The 20188-nt window shown below is 34.2% G+C and overlaps 1 protein-coding gene across 1 annotated transcript in view; it reads left to right on the forward strand.

Moving 5' to 3' along the window:
* Window positions 1-20188, forward strand: part of LOC106456901 (ephrin type-B receptor 1-B-like) — a 196190-nt gene that overhangs the window by 132754 nt on the left and 43248 nt on the right. The window contains exon 3 of the mRNA XM_022382689.1: window positions 9549-10209. Coding sequence (XP_022238397.1) covers window positions 9549-10209 — 661 coding nt within the window. The remainder of the gene's footprint in view (window positions 1-9548; window positions 10210-20188) is intronic.

Raw genomic sequence — 20188 nt, forward strand, 5'->3', positions numbered from 1 at the left:
GTTTCTTTAAAACTGCACTAGTTTGTGTATGTGTGTGTGTGTGTGTGTGTAAAATGCTCGTTATAACACAGCAATAGCTTTTCTATGTTGGTTTCTCCACCCGCGTTTGTTGGAATAACAAATGACAACCTACTTGAGTCGACATAACGAACGGAGCAGAAATTTTCTCCTAATTTGCATGAAAATGAGCGGCTACCCCCACAGCTTAAGATATTAATCGATAACACAGCTGACTTAGCCTCTCATGTGCAGGTTGAATCAATGTATCAGATTTTACTTACGCACTTGAGTTTTCGTGCTACTGAAATGTGCGTCTTGGAGCATCAGATTCGAGTAAATACTTTTCGGTAGTTATTCATTCTACTCTGGTAATAGCTAAATAAATGGCTAGGTAAACAGGTAATCAATATTAACTACCAATCAGAGTAAGCTACCTACTTGGAACGAAACTAAAAATCAATCTGGTAATGAATATATCTAATTATCAGTGAAAAGGTAAGAAAAATATACTAAAGATTATAATGCTTTGTTTCACCAGGTGGGATACACTCGATGTTAACGATATTTTTGGCCGTAATCCCAATAGTAACTCACGAGGCTCGACCACCTTAGAAGGTTTCGGCTAATCCCAAATACATATATTAAGTTAACAATGAAAAGCGATCTGTATAATAAAAATATATTGTTAAACAATTAGAAAGAGAAAATGAAAGCTTCTTTCTCTTTCGTATACGTTTCGAGTTATTCAAACATGTAAAAAATAAAATTTTATCAGTTAAGACTAACATTTGTACTGATAATGTGTGATAAAATCTTAATGATAAACCAGCTTTCTAAAACGAAATGATTTGTTTTTCATTTTCGACGAAGCTAATAAAGTTCTCAACACAGCGAAAGTTCGTTTACTGCAATTAATCCAAACAATAAAATTCACTGATTTTGGTCTGTAATGCCCTATCTCGGAGCGTTATTTACATATTGTTGTAATATGTGTGTGTGTTTGTACTGTAAGGAATAATTTACTATTGACCATCGCGAAATTTCACAATTTGTTTGCTTTAATGATGCCTTTAAGTGGCTCAGCGGCAAGCTTGTGGACTTGTAACGCTAAAAATCGAGTTTCGATACCCGTGATGGGCACAACAGCTAGCTTACTGTGTATTTTTGTGCTTAGAAACAAAACAAACGGACATGCTTTAATAATACAACCACTGTTATTAACTTCTGATCAAGTTATTTACATGTTGATAAGGTTTTTGAAGTTTCAACAGTTTGAATAAAATGTTAGCAAAACTGGATTATAGTGATAATAATGTTATAAATAAAATACAGCCAAATAACATTATAGTGATAATAATGTTATAAATAAAATACAGCCAAATAACATTATAGTGATAATAATGTTATAAATAAAATACAGCCAAATAACATTATAGTGATAATAATGTTATAAATAAAGTACAGCCAAATAACATATCGAATTATTCTAACGTTTAAAAACTCTGTCAAACTGAGCAACTACGAGGGTTACCCTCGTGTAATAATTGAAAGTTCTATTCGAACATTACTACCGAACAGAACAAATTCTTTTAGAATGGTTGTGTATCATATTATTACTACATTGTTCATTACTATTCTTTGATTAATGATAATCAATGTCCACCAACAACAATAAATTGGGGTTTAATCCCAAGAATTTTCATACACTACTCCTCTTATATTGATTATTTCGTGATAATTTCTAGCTCGTGTCTTTCAGCATGGCGTGTCGTGTCCAACACCCTTCACAGTTGTCTAGATCAGAGGTTCTCAAACTGGGGACTGCGAACTCCGGTGAGCCATAGGGAAGTGTCAGGGGGAAGCCGTAGGAAATATACAAAATACACGATATTGTTAAGATACTCCGTATTTATAGGTTTAAGTGGGGGGGGGGGGATCTCAATCAAGATGTGGAGTGTTCTGGAAGATCTTGTGCTGAGAAAGTTTGGTAACTTGTAATCTAAAAACTAGATCACTTCAGTAAAAAATATGGGAATAATACTTACATCATAACATATGGAATCTAAAGATCCAGCCCTAACCAAATTAACAAACCGAAAACCACCAAGAAACTTTCATCTAGGCTCCACTATGAAAAAAAAAAGAAGTTTGTGTGTCAAAAGCACAAAAATGCCTCATTTTGTAGTTTGTTCTAGTATCGGTGTTCTTTGATTTCTGTTTCTTAAAACAAAATGACAGTCAGCATCTTTCTTTTGATAGCATCAATCTATTCGTTGCAACTGAGACTATAAGGAACACACGAAATACAAACAACTAACACAATAACAACAACAAAAAAACGAACAATAAAATTTTTCATACAAATTAAATGTGTTATATTTGGTAGAAGTTCGGTGAATTTTAATATATGTTTTCCCTCGTTATTTTCAGAGGACTAAGGCATGTTTAAGATAGAAATTTCTGTAACTTCTCTGCCTGTCAGAACACATATAAAAAATATGAGATGATTAATAGTACTAGTGGGTTCATACATATTTCATGACCTGGAATATGATGTTCGAAAAGCGAAAGAAAAACATTTTGTCTGCTTAAATTATGTTCTAAGGACGCATAATAACGTCGAATTTCCTTATATTTAAGTACATTTTCAATGATCATCCAACACTAAATAATATCAAATCGTACCTGTTATCATTAATCATTTCCAGTGTTGTTGGTTTTTCTGTATACATATATATGTTTATTAAAGATGCAGCAGATTATGCGTGTGATTTATCTATTATTTATAACGTTCTCTTTTTAACAGTATTATTAAACATGTATAAATAATAGATAAAACACACGCATAATCTGCTGCATCTTTAATAAACATATATATGTAAAACAATAATAATATAACAGAATGTACAATAAACCATGCGACAGATATGCGTTCTCTTTTTAACAGTATTGTTAAACGTATATCTGTCGCATGATTTATTGTACATTCTGTTATATTATTATTGTTTAAACCTGTGTTCTTTCTAAGTTTTTGATTGTATCAAAATCTTTTCGCTTTATATTAATATAGCTGTTGTTGTTTTTTCCAGTTGGAATTTTATAAATTAATTCCTTGGGGTTTTAACTCTGGTGGAGTAACTTGAAACAATTCCCAAACGTCTCTAATTAAAGATGTTTTTGGTTTGTTTGTGTGATCTAATATTTATTATAACCATAATGTTTATATGGTTGTAATTGAAAACAACTCTTGTTCTTGCTTGTTTCGTTGATGAGTATACTGTACTTTTGTGAAAAAGAACGTTATAAGCACGTGGATGTTATTTTTAAGCTTTTCTTTATTTGGTTCACTTTCTCGCAAGTGCAGCCGGGATTAGTTTAAATAAATAAATAAAAATTTAAATTCAATATAAAATTGTCCATTTAGGAACATTCTATAAATAGGCCCACACAGTTCATCCTGGACCTTTAAGATTCTTATCTAATTATCTCTTTCTTTTGTCTGTTTTTTATTTTATTTTTAACTTCATATTATTTCATCACGTTATGAAGAATATTATCCTGATATATTTATTTTGTAAACTTTAGATTTTATGTTGGTGTTTTGTTATCTTCCAGTCTAACAAGCGTAAGCTCAACAAAATACCACAAACACACACACGCGTTGATTATTAATTCTGACCTAAATATATTGAAAAATTGTGTGTGTGCCCTAACTGTGTTTCACTTCCGGTTTTAGTATTTTATACACTGTGATTGCAGCACTGAGTCAGTGTTCTAATTCAATAAATATTGAAATCATGAGATAATCCCAATTTGTTCCTCAGCTTGTAGAAAACTCCGTCTTGCTGGCATCACTGTATGAGATGAAAGTAATGCCGGCGACGTGATGAATTGTCATGATTATGTGTACATGTTTTATAACAGAGTGCTCCTTTTTATTCTTACAAAATGTATAATTTATTTAGTAGTTGTTTCCACTGGCTATACGAGTCCTCTGATGGACTCGGCATCGAAAAGAAACGTCGTCCAGTCCTGTATTTAAGAAGCCATAAAGACTTCTAACCAAGTAGATTCTTTTACTCAGTCCAATTCCATGCTTTTACATCTTTTAGGGTGTAATTTATTCTGCTGGAGATGTTATACGTGTAATAAATAAATAAATAAATAAATGATAGATGTTTTTAAGGGCCTGATGTGGCTCATTGCCCTAAAAAAATACTGGATTGAAATGTTGTTTTATTGGCTTGTAAGTAATGGTGAAGTTATCTATAATACACCACGGTAAAACATCAAATTGTACACACCACGTTGACAGTCGTATACTCTTAGTTATGTTTTATTACAGCAGGTGTATGGAGATATAGGGGTATCTGATTTGGAATGATCGTCTGTGGAATATGGAATGGTTCTTCACAGGAAGTGTTTTATGTGGAAACGTTCGTTTGCTGCAAGTTTTAGTACTTTGCGAATAAAGAACTTGGTCTTTCAAAACTTCGAAGATGCGAAGTCTATATGAAAAATGGCGACACATAGTTGAAGTGTATCCATATTGGAAAAGACGCCATTTTTTTACCATTTAAAGGCTTAGTCACATGACCTGTCAGGTGGGAGTGGTTTCCAGCATAGTTAACGTCCAGAAAAGGTCGTATGGATGCGTGCGACTTCTGTTGTATTGCAGATTTATTCATAGTTTCCGAGAACCACCGTTGACATTTACCAACTCGTACTGTCGTGTACTCGGGAACACTTGTCAGACACTGGCACATCTTGTTTCATCGCAAACATGACAATAAACTTCTATAGATCGAACTTCAAACACGGCACGTGACGTCAAGGATTTACCCCCGGTGCATGTATGCCATAGTTGTCAGTGTGTTGATGGTATTGACAGAAGCAGGGACAGTTGGATGTTGCACTCATGCTAGGTTTCTACCGTTACCAAGACGTATCCCTGCCTCTTTCAATACCCTAAGAGCAGTATGGAGCTCAACTCGGGACTGAATGGATAATTGATGGTACTGACACAAATGATGCAGATGACTAAATGTATTATAAAAGTGACTGGAAAATTTGGAATTCAGCCTCTTACTTACCAGGACCCCCCTCCAAAAAAAAAACTGTTAGTGATACTGAACATTTTATTTTAAGTGAAAAAGAAATGTATCCAGCAAAGGATTGATACTCTTTTTACAGCATCAACAAAATCATGAAATACATTATAACACATAATGCAATATAATAGTTAAAAGAATATCTGAAAACATATAAACAGAAATAGTCTTTGTGTTTTTGTTTTTCTAGTTTTTTACATGTGCTATATTATTGTTCTGCTCCAACATAACATTTACCTATTGTTAATTGTAATTAAATCGAAAAAACTGGCAAAAAATACACGAAACTGAGGTTTATTTTAAGTGAGTATCATGTAAATTACATGCAACACGTACGTAAGTTTTTGCCCGCTTATTTCTGTCGTAGGAGCAACCACAATAGAATATGATGATGTAAATGCTTCTATCTGTCACTATTTTATAATTATGACTTAAACGCCGAAAGTGGGCAAACTATTGGAAAACCAACAGGCCTAAATTTAAATTATTATTAAAACAAGTTAACTGCAGACCCCTTCTCCTAATTTGTCCTTTGCGGTATAATTCAAAGGTGTGTAAAATTAGCATTTCAGATTTATCTTTTGTTTCCCACAAGTCACCGCCCAATAAGCATTTCTTTCAATATCAGAACTCATCAGATGGGCTGGACCATGAGAGAAAAAAGATTCTTTGAAACGTTCTTTATATATGCAGTATGTGTTACGACTTAAACGCCAAAACATCTGCAGTTTACTTGTTTTTATAGCAGTTTTCAGACCTGTTGGTTTCCCAATATTTTGCCGACTTTCGGCGTTTAAACAGTGACTTTTAAAGTATTGTACTGCATATATAAGTAGCGTTTCATAGAAGATTTTGTCCAGTCCGAATGATGACTTCTGGTATTGAAAGAAATGCTTATTGGGCGGTGACTTGTGGGAGAAAAAAACACAAATCTGAACTGCTATTTTATTTTTACATATTACTATTTGAGTTGTTTTTTAAACATGTATGTTACTTCAATTGTTTCTATTGTACAACCATATTTGTTGGCCATTTCTTATTTATGTCGAGTCGGGTGTGGCGTAAAGGTTAGCTGGTAGGCTGTGGACCATAGATGTCCGGGCTTCGAAATGTGATTCCGTCTAACTCACTCCGCACTTCAAGCTGTTGGCGCGTTATAAAAGTGACACGCAATCACGTTATATATATTTTAAATGGTTGGATAAATTCTTTTGACGGTGGGTGATGTCTGGCTATCTTTTATCTGGTCAACAATTCAAAATTAAAAGCGACTATATCGAACACTAGGGGTCTCTCACGTTGCCGTTTAGCCCACGTACACATAAGGTACTATCCATGTTAAAAGTTCCATTTCCAATCCTCTTTTTGTGTAAATGCGCATGTCGCTATTCTTTCTCTTTTCATGTATTTCCGGTGCCGCGTTTTACGAGTTACACCATCTTGGGCATCTGCCGTGTCGTGAACTTCCGTGTTCATTGTTGTGTAACTTAAAAGTTGTTTATGTCTATACATATCTTGCTCTTTAAATTTTTAATACAAGAAGAGCTCGGGAAAACTGTTTGTTTTAATTTATAGAGCTACATAAATTACGTTTCCCCCCTGTATCTGATAATTCGATAATCCTAACAAAACAGGTACTGATATTCAGATATAACTAGATATGTTTAACCTAGCACGCCTAGGTGTGGTGCCACAAAAAACGGTGTGGCTCTTGCCATGTGAAACCAACCACGTGACCAAGACCAAGTTGTCAGTGAAGTGCGATATGGTAAGCCAAAATATAATGACTGATTGGGAATTTCTGTTGTAAAAATTAACAGACGTATTATATCTTATCATTTTTCTGGCTCCTCCACCCTGTTATAATCTTCGTAAATGCATTTTCCTGTTGGTAAAATGAACCTCCCCTCCACCACTTCCTTTCTATATTATACAGAATGGCCTGTATTTAGTGAGAACACATTCAGATATTGAAATGAAATGCACAAATTTGCTGGTTGCTGTCAGCTCAAGCGTTTAATACACATATCTCTGAGTCAACTTTTTTTTTACCTCGCGTTTACAATTGTTTGCATTTCACTTTAGTGCTAGAAAATTGATACACTCTTGTACGAATAATTCTTGAAGCAGTGTTTAGATTTCTTGAAAAACGGTGTTAATTATGTCCTATACTTGTGAGAAATACTGAAAAATATTTTTTTAAGATAAAAGAATATTTATTACGTGTTTGTAAACAACAAACAAAAACAACAATTTTTATCTGTTTATAAACAACAAACAAAAACAATGATTTTTACCTGTTTATAAACAACTCTCACATGTTGGTTGTTAAAGAGAGCTTTTGTTTTAACCTACAATAATATTTGCAAGATGTTTTGTTGAACAGATTATGTAACGAAATCTTAAATAAAAAAGCAAAAAAAATGATTCTTCAGTATATACACACACACACACACACACACACACATACACACACATGAAAGTTTAGTTTATGTCCCTTCCTTTTGCATTTGTACGTACCCCAACTATGTAATTTGCGTTCTATTGTCCTGGATATGTACATTTACCTACTATGTGACTTATGTCATTTCGGATGTTTATGCGTTACCTATAATGTGCAGTTTGTGTTGCAACATTTTGTATATGTACATTAATTAATGTTGAAATATTTTGGAGGTGTACATTGCCGAATGTGCAGTTTGAGTTTCTTCATTTCGAATACATACATTACTTACTTCTACTTAGTGTGTAATTTGTGTTCCATCATTTTAGAGGTATTCATTATCTAAAGTGCAGTGTAAGTTCCACCATTCTGGATGTACCTTATCCAGACCCCTTAAGAAGCCCAGACCATGAGACCTTGCCTGTTGAAGAGCAAGAAGAACAAAAACATTGTGTAGGGAATCCTCATCGTCCATGCAAACATTCATGAAGAGAGTGGATCTCTGGGCAAGGCAGCAGTAGAGGAACCCAATTTATAGCAGCATCCTGACTTAACAACTTATATTGTTGTTGTTTATGTTTTGGATGTGTATATATAACAAATGTTGCTATTTGTGTGTTTATTAAATGGGTTTAACTCGGTTCTCTCTTTCTCTGCTTTTTTAAAAATTCAAATTCAGCACTTTGAATTTTATCTTACTTTTTTATTGTCTGGAACATATAACTAATAAAAAAAAAAGATAAATTTTTTTCTGTCCATTTTGTTACCTCGATTCTGAACATGTGGAGTGATTCATAATTTAATGTTGTTTTAAAGTTTACAGAATAAGCTTTCGTTGTGATTTTCTGGAAGTTTTTCTTTATTCTTCGTTAGTCGTAGAAAAACAGTACTTATCAGTGATTGGAACTATACTTACAGGTCTAGAGAGTACACTTCGTGCTTTCAATGCTGGGGCGTAGCCAGCAGTACAGAATGAGTAGGTATTTTTCTTTAAAAAACCTGGACTTTCTACACAAAGAATTTAAGTGACTTATATTTAAAGTCAAATGTGTATATATCAGAAGATGGCAGACCTTTTAAGACTTTTTAGAATATTGTACAGTTGAACTAAACACTGTAACGCATCCAAAGTGCGTATAATCAAATCCTTCATAAACAGAAAAGATGGAACTTAGATGAAGCTCTGTGATAATATCTCTGCGTGCTGTTTAACACCTGGGGAAATGAACGTTACGATCTAGTGTCTCAGATGTAATTATCTGTGTTTGTTATCAATGGCGGTATCTGAAGATCTTGACATCTAAACCTCTTTCGCTGTTTTTTTTCTGTATTCTATTATAATTATATGTGATTTATCAATACTAACTCTATTAAGAAAATGCCTGGGCTCTTTGAGATTTTTTTTACTGCGATTTATTTTTATTTCCTTAAGCCATTGTACTTTAAACGCATACATAATCATTTATTATTAAATATGAAAACCAGTAAGTTATTAAACAACGCCAAACTAATATTGTAGGAACACACTGCGCAAGAATTACTAATATCCAGTTATCTTGAAAAATCAATGAAGCAATGTCATACACTATACTGTGGTAAACGAAAACATTTAATCATTTCTTATATGACTGGCTGGTTAGATTACATTTTACCTCTATAATTCAAAAGAACTATCAAGTGATTTATTTTTATAATTATCAGACTGTCATGTTGTACTGTGACAGATTTAGTTTGATGATGAAAATGTTAAATTTTGAATATTTTTTGTGTAATCCTTTGAGAAAATGATATATTAAAACGACAGTTTTCTTATGCAGATCAGAACTAGCATACTAGAATATGTTGTATATTTAGGGAGAATCGCTAAATGACACTGCATTTGTCATTGAAGTTACTGCTTGCAGATTAGTGTCGATTTTTTCATCATTCATATAATACCTGATTGAACATAACTGTCCTTAGAAATGGTAATAGCTTTTTTTGTTTACTTTCAGTGGGTGGAGGAAAGCTTCACGAATTTTGAGCAAGGGATCAATTGGAGGTCATTTGTGGTTTGTGATGTCGCCTACACAAACGTTAACAACTGGTTATGGACACCTTTTATCGAACGTGGCGACGCCAGTCGGATGTATATTGAAATAAAATTCAGTATGCGGGATTGTAATCTCTTTCCAGGCATGGCTTTATCATGTAAGGAAACCTTCTCCTTACTCTACTACGAGTTTGATGCTGCAACAAAGGAACCTCCACCCTGGGAGCCCGAATCTTACAAACTCGTCGATCGAATTGCAGCCGATGAGGGGCGCTTCATGTCATCCAATGAAGTCATCATAAACACCGAAATTCGAAGTATTCCAGTTACCAAAAGAGGTGTTTATTTTGCTTTCCGCGACCAGGGGGCGTGCTTGTCCTTAATCGCCATTAAAGTTTATTATGTCATTTGCCCCAACATGACTAGAAATTTCGCCTTCTTTCCGGATACATCCACAAGTGAACAAGTAACAGAGATAGTTGAAGTGGAGGGACAGTGTGTTCCTAACGCCGAAGTAGTGGAACCTCCGAAGATGCTTTGTAAAGGAGACGGAAATTGGACGCTTCTTGCTGGTGGCTGCAATTGCATGCCGGGATATGAAGCTGTCGGCCAGACTTGTGAAGGTAAGCACGTGGACTTACTGCACATATAATAGTTTGTACACTTGTTTAGTTTCTAAACCTTCACGTGCTTAGTATGATATGTAGGTTCTCAGGTGTGATGATAACCAATCGAAACAACAAGATGTATTTCGTGCAACTTTGGTAAAACTGTGTTATCGTGTTTTGCGTTTTGAATCGTTTAAAATTTCGATAAATTCTAATTATTGTTAACTATTGGCTCAAGAAATGAATTAAGTTCGGATATATTAGAGCACAACCCATAAAAATATTTTGAATGCATTCAACATGTAATGAATTATTTGGGCTTATCAAATTGAAACAATTGTTTATCTTGTTAACGGAACCAGGAGATATGCCGAAGTTCATCACAATTTGTTTGTTTTTTAACCAGAGGGTTCTCTTCATTAACCGCAACCATATCTTGCAGGTAAAGGCGTGGCTCTGGATTTAGTAGTTTAGGAGCCCGTTTCCGTTGTTAACGCTTTCCTGTTAAAGTTTTCTGCTTCCATGTAAAATCTCGAAGTGTTGTGTCTTTTGGCTCTATATTACTTAACAAGCTCTTTGGGAATGCGTATACATTTATTCTTTTAGCCATGATCCGTCCGTGGCAGCATTGTATTATTTAATGGTTGGGATTTCGCCATCAACCAAATGTGTAGGTGTTAAACGTGCCGTCTGTGGCGACATACCATGCATGTACTAACCGTTTATAAAGTTGGGTTTAACTCTCTATTTAGATGTTTTGTAAATCAGATTGTTGAACCTTTTTCATTGGAAGTTTGTTTACCTGTTTTGTGCAAGAAACTAAGTTATCAGAAGGATGTTGTAAATCTTGTTTTCAACGAATGACTTGGTAGGATGGATTGGATTGTTATGGATTTCGCGCAAAGCTACGCGAGGGCTATCTGCGTAGCCGTTCATAATTTAGCAGTGTAAAACTAGAGGGAAGACAGCTACTCATCAACACCCACCGCCAACTCTTGCGTTTCTCTTTTACCAACGAATAGTGGGATTGACCATCACATTATAACGCTGCAAGGGCGAGCATGTTTGGTATGACGGGGATTCAAACCCGCGACCCGCAGATTGCGAGTCAAGCGCCCTAATCACCTGGCCAATGACCGTCCATTCTGGTAGGTAGTGGGTTATAAATACCAATATGCACGTGTCTATACGGTTTAAAAACAGCACATTACTTATGGTTTAAGCGAAGTATGAACCATTGCAGTTAGACCGTGTTGCTGTCCTAACTTGATTATGGATATACTTTGTGCATATTGCCCTTGAAATATAGCTAAATCAGAGTACGCCAGTTTATATATATTATATAAAATGGAGTCACCTTTGTTTAGATGTTGAGGTATTGTGCTATACTTCTTCTGTTGCAGATGTAGTTTTCCAAATAAACAAGTACGCTATAACAACGCAAGGCACCCACGTAGCATAAGGAGAATTATGAATCAACGTATGTTTATCTAAGAATCGAAGACGTTTTATTGCTCGTACAGTCTTCGTTATTATAGGAATGCTAGACAAACAAAGCTTTTGAAATTAAAGCAGTCACGGATCAGTGGCCTTTGAATAATTTTTTACAGTATAAAGATGTGATACGTCGACAGTTGAAAAATTGTGATTTTAATATTTATAAAAAAAAGAGAGAGCTACTAATAAACATCAATATATTCTGTAGATTCAAATATATTAGTATACATATGTGATTGGTTGATTTTTACCATTTACTATATTAGTATACATATGTGATTGGTTGATTTTTACCATTTACTATATTAGTATACATATGTGATTGGTTGATTTTTACCGTTTACATTTTACACAATGTAATTTCTCTGCTTAAACGGAGACGTCGAAAAACATTTACCCCAGTTAGAAAAATTATGTATATTGTGGATCAAATCGAAAAGCTATCGCAGTAACTTGAAGTGGATTGTAAGCATCTCAAGAACTGAGAGAACAGCTGAATGAAATCCAGTATAAACAAAAAGTTAAACTGTGTTTATTTAAAAGTAGAGGTTAAGACAGTGTTGTAATTGAAGAGGTTAATAGAAATACAGTTTAAGAGTTACTACAGAAAAACTTATTTTACTTCCACAGTAAGTTTTGTTTGTCACTCAGAAAAACGGGAAACGGAGAAAAAACACTTAATGTACAAAAAAACACACATTCATAGAGTAACGGAAAGAAAAGAGCGAAATGCTTTCAGGTTCTATGTATTCTGGATATGGATTATTTTAAAAGCAAAGAGAAGAAAAGTAGAACTACGCAGTGGTCACTTCTAGTAATGCTTGGTGTCTTTTTTTTTTCATGGTCAGTTAGGCTCGAAGAGTGGTTAGCTTGATGTTTTACTACTCACTTAGGAAGCTCCATATTCCGAAAGATATCAAGATTGTATGGCTCAGCGAATGGAAACTCTTTGTTTGCAGGATTGTAGAACTTATTTTTGACTGCCGACTTCCTTTTGTACAAAAGCAATGGAACGTAACAGCATTCTTTGGTTTATAACCAAAAAGCCTGTGTAACACCAAGGACTTACCAAGTCAATTCTTGATGACAGAGTAGAAACATTTTCACAGTACTTAAAAGAAGCTGAATGATATGTCATCAAAGAAGATGAATGGGATAAATCTTTAACTTAGACTGTCATTTGCTCTTTACTCTACAAAAAAATGTTTGTGAGGAAATCTTTTTAAACTATGTTATGGAAACTCATAACCATATTCCAATCAAATTAAGAAACCTCTTGTAATATTTTAACTATTTTCAATCAGTAAATGTGTCACTTTATCATGAATCAAGTACGAGTTTACACCCATTGCTTGTTTGACCAGGATTGAAGTAACTTTTGTTAATTAATGTGGAAGCGAATAACCAATTAATTAACTCTATGCGTGAATTTCATCTCCTGTTAATTTGTATGGTGTTGAAGTCCTACTAAACCCACATTTTAAGACATTGTAATAATACTATGTGATCTTAAAGTTTTGTAACTGTTAAATGTTACTGAGTGCTCAATTTTGCTTGTGGCTGAATTTAAAACATTGTAATGTTAATATAAAATCTTTACGTTGTCCACTTCTCGCTGATTACTATTTAATACTACACGTTTTATATTAATAATTGCCTAGGGCAGATGAAGAGAAGTCTGATTCGAGCAAATAGTTCCAAAAACAGCCTTTCTTATCCTATTTTTGCTTGTTTGTATTGGCAGGTATATATCATATGTAGGTACGTAAAATATACAGTAGCGTGTAATTGTTTGTGTTAATCCGTTTGCGCATTGCTTAGCGCATTATCCGGTGTTGTTAATTATCGGCTTTGAACGAAATGTATTGTTTCATCGCCATACTGTTCCGGTTGGTATTGAACAACACTTAGTTACTTGTAGTTATCAGATTACTGCTTTTGAAAAACATTTATTTTATTGTGATTGTAGCAGATTGTTTTGTTTCCAAATGGTTTATTCAATAATTGAAATGTTAGCCCTGAATACATTCCTCTAAGCTACTTGCTTTTTTGCCACCTGCACGAAACGAGAAAGTTTTTTTAAGTACTTCACTTAAAGCAGTAAGTAGGAAGAGCACTGTTTTCATTTCAACAACCCTAAAAATATAATTACATTATAATTCAACGAAACTGTAAGGATATGTAGGGAAAGTGCATATTAAAATCAAACAAACGAACACTGGCTTTACTAGTTCTCTGCAGCATTAACTTCAAACCGTGCACTGCCTTTTATTATCATTGTCTTTTAGATATTGTACTATTGTAACATATACGTGAACGTAGACGGTAAGGGGGGTCATATGTTCCCAACTTTTGACCCGGTTGCGTAATGCCTCTGAATAGGAAGTAGGGACTTGTGTATAATTATCAGAGAAAGTCGCTGCTTCAACGGAGCAAATAAGGAGCTCCCAATTGTAGGTTTCTCCCCCCTCCTCCCAAAAATGTCCCTCATGTTTGCTTAAAGCTCTCCTTTATTTGCTGAATGTATTCCCTAGTGTTTTTTTTTTTTTAAGGCACTGTCTGTAGTGGTGTCATATATTGATAAGCTCTTCAATAAAATCTTAAGATTCGTCAATTGCTAGGTACACTTAATTACTTTAGTTGTTTCAACAAAAACAAGTACAACTTTTTCTAATGAAAATGTCTGCAAAGTTTTCTGGACGTATGTTTACCATAATTTGTGTTTTTGTATAGTTAAGATAACAGATTTTTCAAGACGTCTGTTCCATGAGACTTAGAAATCCAAAGCAATTATTTTAAGCATGTTTTGATAGTGAAAACAAACTTGTTTGTACTCTTATTATCAACTTTTGTTCAATACTAACAAAATGTTATCGGAAAGGATTAAGGTTTCGTACAGTATTGTAAAAGACAAGAATTCGACCAGATCAACGGATGTAATGTTAGTGTAATGTACCAGTCTATTATACCTTTGTTTAGCTGGTAATAGATTGCAACTAAAGTTGTTAATTTGTAAGTTATTGTTTGCCTGAATTACTGGACCGAGCGTGGCCTAATGGTTTGCGTTCTTGTACTTTGAACGTGGAGGTTCGCTGTTTGCCGCAAAAACACACTCCGCACTTCTAGTCAATAAGTGAGTTACGAGTGTCGTAAGAACATTAATATTTTTCATGAGATAGGAACGAAGATATCCTTAAACGGGGTATTGTTACAAGGCCAGTGTCCAAATCATTTATCCACAAGACTGACCATAATGGCATCTATATTTAACTGCTCGATCTAGCCCGAGCAGGGTTGGCATGTAGAAAAGCCTGCTTGTCCAGTAATGCCCAAGACATACTCCGCCTTAATGTAGGATCATCTGACTAGAATACATTCTTACGTATCTTTAAATAATAGGTTGCACTGGGCACGTTTTCTCAATTAACTTTTGGCAGGCTGCTAAGCCTAATCTTGCTGCTTTGTTTGTTCAACATATGTCTGCCAAGCTCTATTTGACCTTGCGACTGAACACCCTTATATGTACTTCCGAACGGTTGACGACCGTGATGTATACTCTTGTTCCTCGTACATCAGTTATTCTGTGCATCTTTAAGGCTTCGATTTCGTTAACACATACACCTTTAAAATCGTGACAAAGTAATCTCTAAAAGAGAAATGGTCAGTTATATGTCACAGTTTACGATATTGATTTGATAATCATGTGCATATAAGTACAAAATAGGCTAAAACTAACAGAAGAAAGAAAAATATGTAAAAATCAAGGTTTATTTTATTGGTTTCTTAAAGCAAGTCTTTCATGTCACACTATGAGAGCCATCTATTAGAGGATAGAGTTGGGTAAAATGATTTAAATTTATGCTTGTGGGAATATATTTCATTAAAGTTATTGGTACCAGTTTAAAATGCTTTCAGCAATATAACGTATATGGTGTATAAATAAAACAAAACAACATGTGAAAGTATATTCATGATGTTAGAAACACATGAAATCAATTTAACAAAAAAAAAATAAATACGATACCCTATAATCCGAGCGCTTTCGAAAGTCCACCTTTCGAAAGCGCCCAAGTTATAGAGTATCGTATTTTTATGTGAAAGTATATGAAACAAGACATGGAATTGTATAGGAAAAAAATGAAACTTAATTTTTTTTAAAATCATTACATTACTTTTAGGTTATTTAGAGTTACATGCCAGACTACGCTAACTAGTTAATGCTTTTCATGACTTTTTTTGGGGGACGGTTTTCATGGTGATGATACATAAATGCCTCTAGAAGCTGTGTGTATAACAAGAATAACTAAAACGTCTAAGCTGTTACTGAAAACTTGGAGCTATGTTTTTATTTTGCAAGACTAGCTGACTATGGATTTGGTATGTGCTCTTCAGGCTACATCCACGTCAAGTTGTTTTGATGTTGTTTCACGGCAAGGGGTGTTGAAGTTGAGAAGGGAAAGGGGTGGGGAAGTTTCATAGTCGAATTTAAGGAGTGTTAATCATGAGCTTTTAAGTTTAAGTAGAAAGAATAGAGACAGTAATACGCGCGTGTGCTTGAATATGGGATACCGCTGTGCAATTTGTGCCAAACGTGAAAATAATTGAGTGTGATTTGTATTTTTACTCTTTTTTAGTAGCAGTTAGTTGACCTTACGTTTTGTGGATGCAACAACTATTGGATGTCTTCTTGTACTTTTCGAGTGATACTAAAAGTAGTTATTTTTCTGGACGATAGCGTCGAATTTATTAACTGAAGGAGTAGTTTTCTATTTTTCTGTACTCAACTCGTAAATCAATATAGAGCAATGTTTTATTACAGAAAATGGTGTATACCATGCAGTGTATGTTTGCTATCTTAAAATATGGTTGGGCAGTTCTTAAACCACTTACTTCACACTTTTCTTGGTGAAAATGCTGTGTAGTTGCAATAGCAAAACCTAAACCCCACTATCATAACTGACAATTTCATTGCTCGTGCGTGTTTTGCAGAGTATATGACTCAGGTGACAGATGGTTATACTAACTTCCAGTTCATCATTGAACTGCTTGACCCACCTTGATACACTTTAGTCACTTTAGATGCACTGTTTTTAATGTGTGTGTGTGAGCAACTTGTAAAATATGAGAATTTTCTAAGTTCTGTGTAAATAGAAAAAAAAAACAGCTTAACTTTTGTAGTCGGTCAAGATCTTATAAAATACTATCATTGATCGCATCCATCAGGGGTGTCAGGACTTAGTAATAGAGCAACACACACACACATCTTCAGGCTGTAAAAGAGTCGATCTTCATCAGCTTTATCTCGCAGTTCCATCTTCCACAATAACGTGGAGCCAAATCGTCGGCCTGACTTATCTGGCATACATATGGGTTCGTTTTGCTTGTATCTTCTGCATCAGACGTTCTGAGAGGTCGACTTTGGCACCTCTGTTGATAAAATCGCTGGACTAACATCAAGTTATAGTAGAATACCTAGCGCCACAAAAAATAAAATAAAAATAAAGGAGTGTAAGTCTTACTCTAACACACCGAATCTGTCACCAAAACGGTTACGCTTTTCAACTCGGAACAGATGGCTAGCCACGAAGGAATGTTTGGAAATGCAGGTAAATCGCGCATTGACGCTGCGATACCAACTAAGATAATAATCACAATTTAAGGATTCCTAGAGAGGCGCATTTTTTCCCGCCCTTCCGCACATTTTCTATTCCAGTCGCATACTTGTTATTGTATAAAAAAAAAGCTTAATGTTCATTATCTATCTGTCTGTAATCTATTTCTTTTCAACCTTTCAATTTGACTCATTAATATTTATTCTATAAAAAAAAAAGATTACATTGCGTGCCTATTCCCCATTCACGTCAATAATATTATCGTTTTGTATTTCTTTTCCTCTTTTGTGTCCCCCGGTGGGACAGCAATAAGCTTACGGAATTACAATGCTAAAATCCGGTGTGTTCGTTTCTCTGCGGTAGAGATACGGCAGATAGCTGTAAAACAAACAAGTTTCCAATTTTCACGTACTTGAAAAATTTTCGATTATCACGTTACATAACGATATTTTATGTTTTTAGTCTTGATGTTAGCTCGTTCAAATTAGAAAAAATAATAATATAAGACTTAAGTTCATTTTTGGACCATAGAACTCGAATTTAACTGTTAAGATAATTTCGAAATATTTTAGCAGTTTTTTATTTTTTTACCTCTAGCGGAGGATCCGTTCTGATATTAATTATGGTTCATATATCTTTACTTCTCGTAGTGTGCCATCACTATAAGGAATTAGAGTATATTAAACTTTATACATTATATAGGCTACACTAACGTGACGTTTAAGCGGTTCGTTTAACTATTATACATGATGTACGTTTTTTGGGGGTGGTTAATGAAAGTGTTCCAAAACACGACATTAATTTCTTGACGACCTGATAGTATATGCGTTATTTTTATATAAGGATTCTTTTCCGACGAATATCGTGTAATATAGTACTTTGTTGTTGTTTTTTTTTAAATAAATGAAATATCGCCCTTGAAGTTTCTTAATGCGTCTTTAATGTTTTCGTCCACTAAATTTTTAATAATCGAGATAAAGATTTACTTTTCATGATAGTGATTTGACCAAAACATCTATTATCATTACAGTTTACGTCAATTAACATTGTTTTCTCCCTACATCTACTACTGGTTTATGTATTTACGTTCCATGTTAATTGGAACTTCTTGTATAGGTTTACTAAACGCGAATGCCAGATCAGATTGTTTGAGCAAGACCTATTTTTTTACAAGCCATAACGTTACTTTACGTTTGTTTTGTAGATAACGATTTACCTGTGAGTTAACAATATCGAAGGTTTACCTATGATTCTGACTTTCTCTTAAATATGTTACGTGCTCCATCATATTACTTTAAAGATAAGAACCATGGCATGAAGATAGTTTCAAGTTTAGTAATAATTGCTTCAGTTGCAATATTAATCTGTTCGCGTGTGAGAAAAATAGAGTAAAATAAAACTTAGAATTATCTTATTACAAGTTAAAACTTGTGTACTTGAGAGTGATCGTACCTGTTTTAAACATATTCTTCCTCACTGTAATAGTTGGGACTTGTAATAAAATAATACTTATAATCAGTAAGTAAACCTAAAACGAAAGTGTTTAAGAACGCTAATTTTGGTTATGGGAAAAAACAACAGCATAAAACATACATGTCGACTTTGCTCCGCCCATTGCAGATTCAAGACACTGGAATATCTAGTTAGCATTCCAAGTCGTCCTAATATCGCGTATAATCTAAAATATGTTAACATTTCCATAACTCCTTCGGAAGGAAGCCAGGAGCCCCATATTAACTTGTATCGTAATCTATAAGGATTTACAAGTGAAATTTAAGAAGATTTTCTGTATAATCTAAAACATGTTAACGTTTCCATAACTCCTTCGGAAGGAAGCCAGGAGCCCCATATTAACTTGTATCGTAATCTATAAGGATTTACAAGTAAAATTTAAGAAGATTTTCTGCTCAACCATACTATATCTGCATATATTCGGTGCAGATGAGGCCTTTTGACAATGTCAGGGCTTATTATGCTGCTAGAATACTTGAGATACAGTTGTAGTTGAGACGCTATTTATATGATCAAAGCGCATGAACTGAACGAGATTTAGTTGGTGAAGCGTAATTTAGAAATCGTAGTTGGAGTACACAAATATATATACCAAGTCGTGACAGAAGTCCCAGGAATGATATTTTTCTACGTATTTCTAAAAACGGTGAGAATTTGTGTGTGTGTACGGGGTGTCAGTTATACAAAAAATGAGAGGGCGCTGGTAGTTATATGTAAATATTTATTAATGACAAAGGTTTCGAATTTACTTATGTAACATTTGTAAAAGCGTCTAAAATTTGACACACAGCTTCTCATGCACGTGCGCGAAATACAATCAATACGTTAAGGTCTACTTTAAAAATGATTTTTTAACTCAATCTTTCATTTGTTCTTTTTAAAACGTGTATTTTTACTGTTACAACATAAGTAGTTTTAATAGTTAACTAGGATAATTTATAAGTTTTTTAAATTTAAACTTTTTCTAGTGTGTTTTTTTTTTTTACTTCAGGAATTAACAGGGTTGGGGAGTAATACGTTAGTAATAATAAAGCATTTCTCAAATTATTTTGGTTCCCACCCCACAGTGGTGAAGGTAAGCACCCTCGGAAGACGTCATTTTGTGGCACTTCCCTATTCATCTGAGTGGATTTTCGTAATTTAATTCTCATTCAGTTTTTCACAATATATACATATACAAAATATTGTCCTTTTCAATCGCATCTTTCCATAGATCATAATTTCTTTCCTAAAATCTGTTTTATGCCCAAGTCCCTTCCAGTAAAACCTTTAATATATGTTGCTGTTGATCGTAACGTTTAGTCATGCATGCTATTAATTCTTCTTCCTTTTGCATCATTTATCTAGGCCCGGCATGGACAGGTGGTTAAGGC

Source organism: Limulus polyphemus, unplaced genomic scaffold (genome assembly GCF_000517525.1).
Source record: "Limulus polyphemus unplaced genomic scaffold, Limulus_polyphemus-2.1.2 Scaffold270, whole genome shotgun sequence".
NCBI lineage: Eukaryota > Metazoa > Arthropoda > Merostomata > Xiphosura > Limulidae > Limulus > Limulus polyphemus.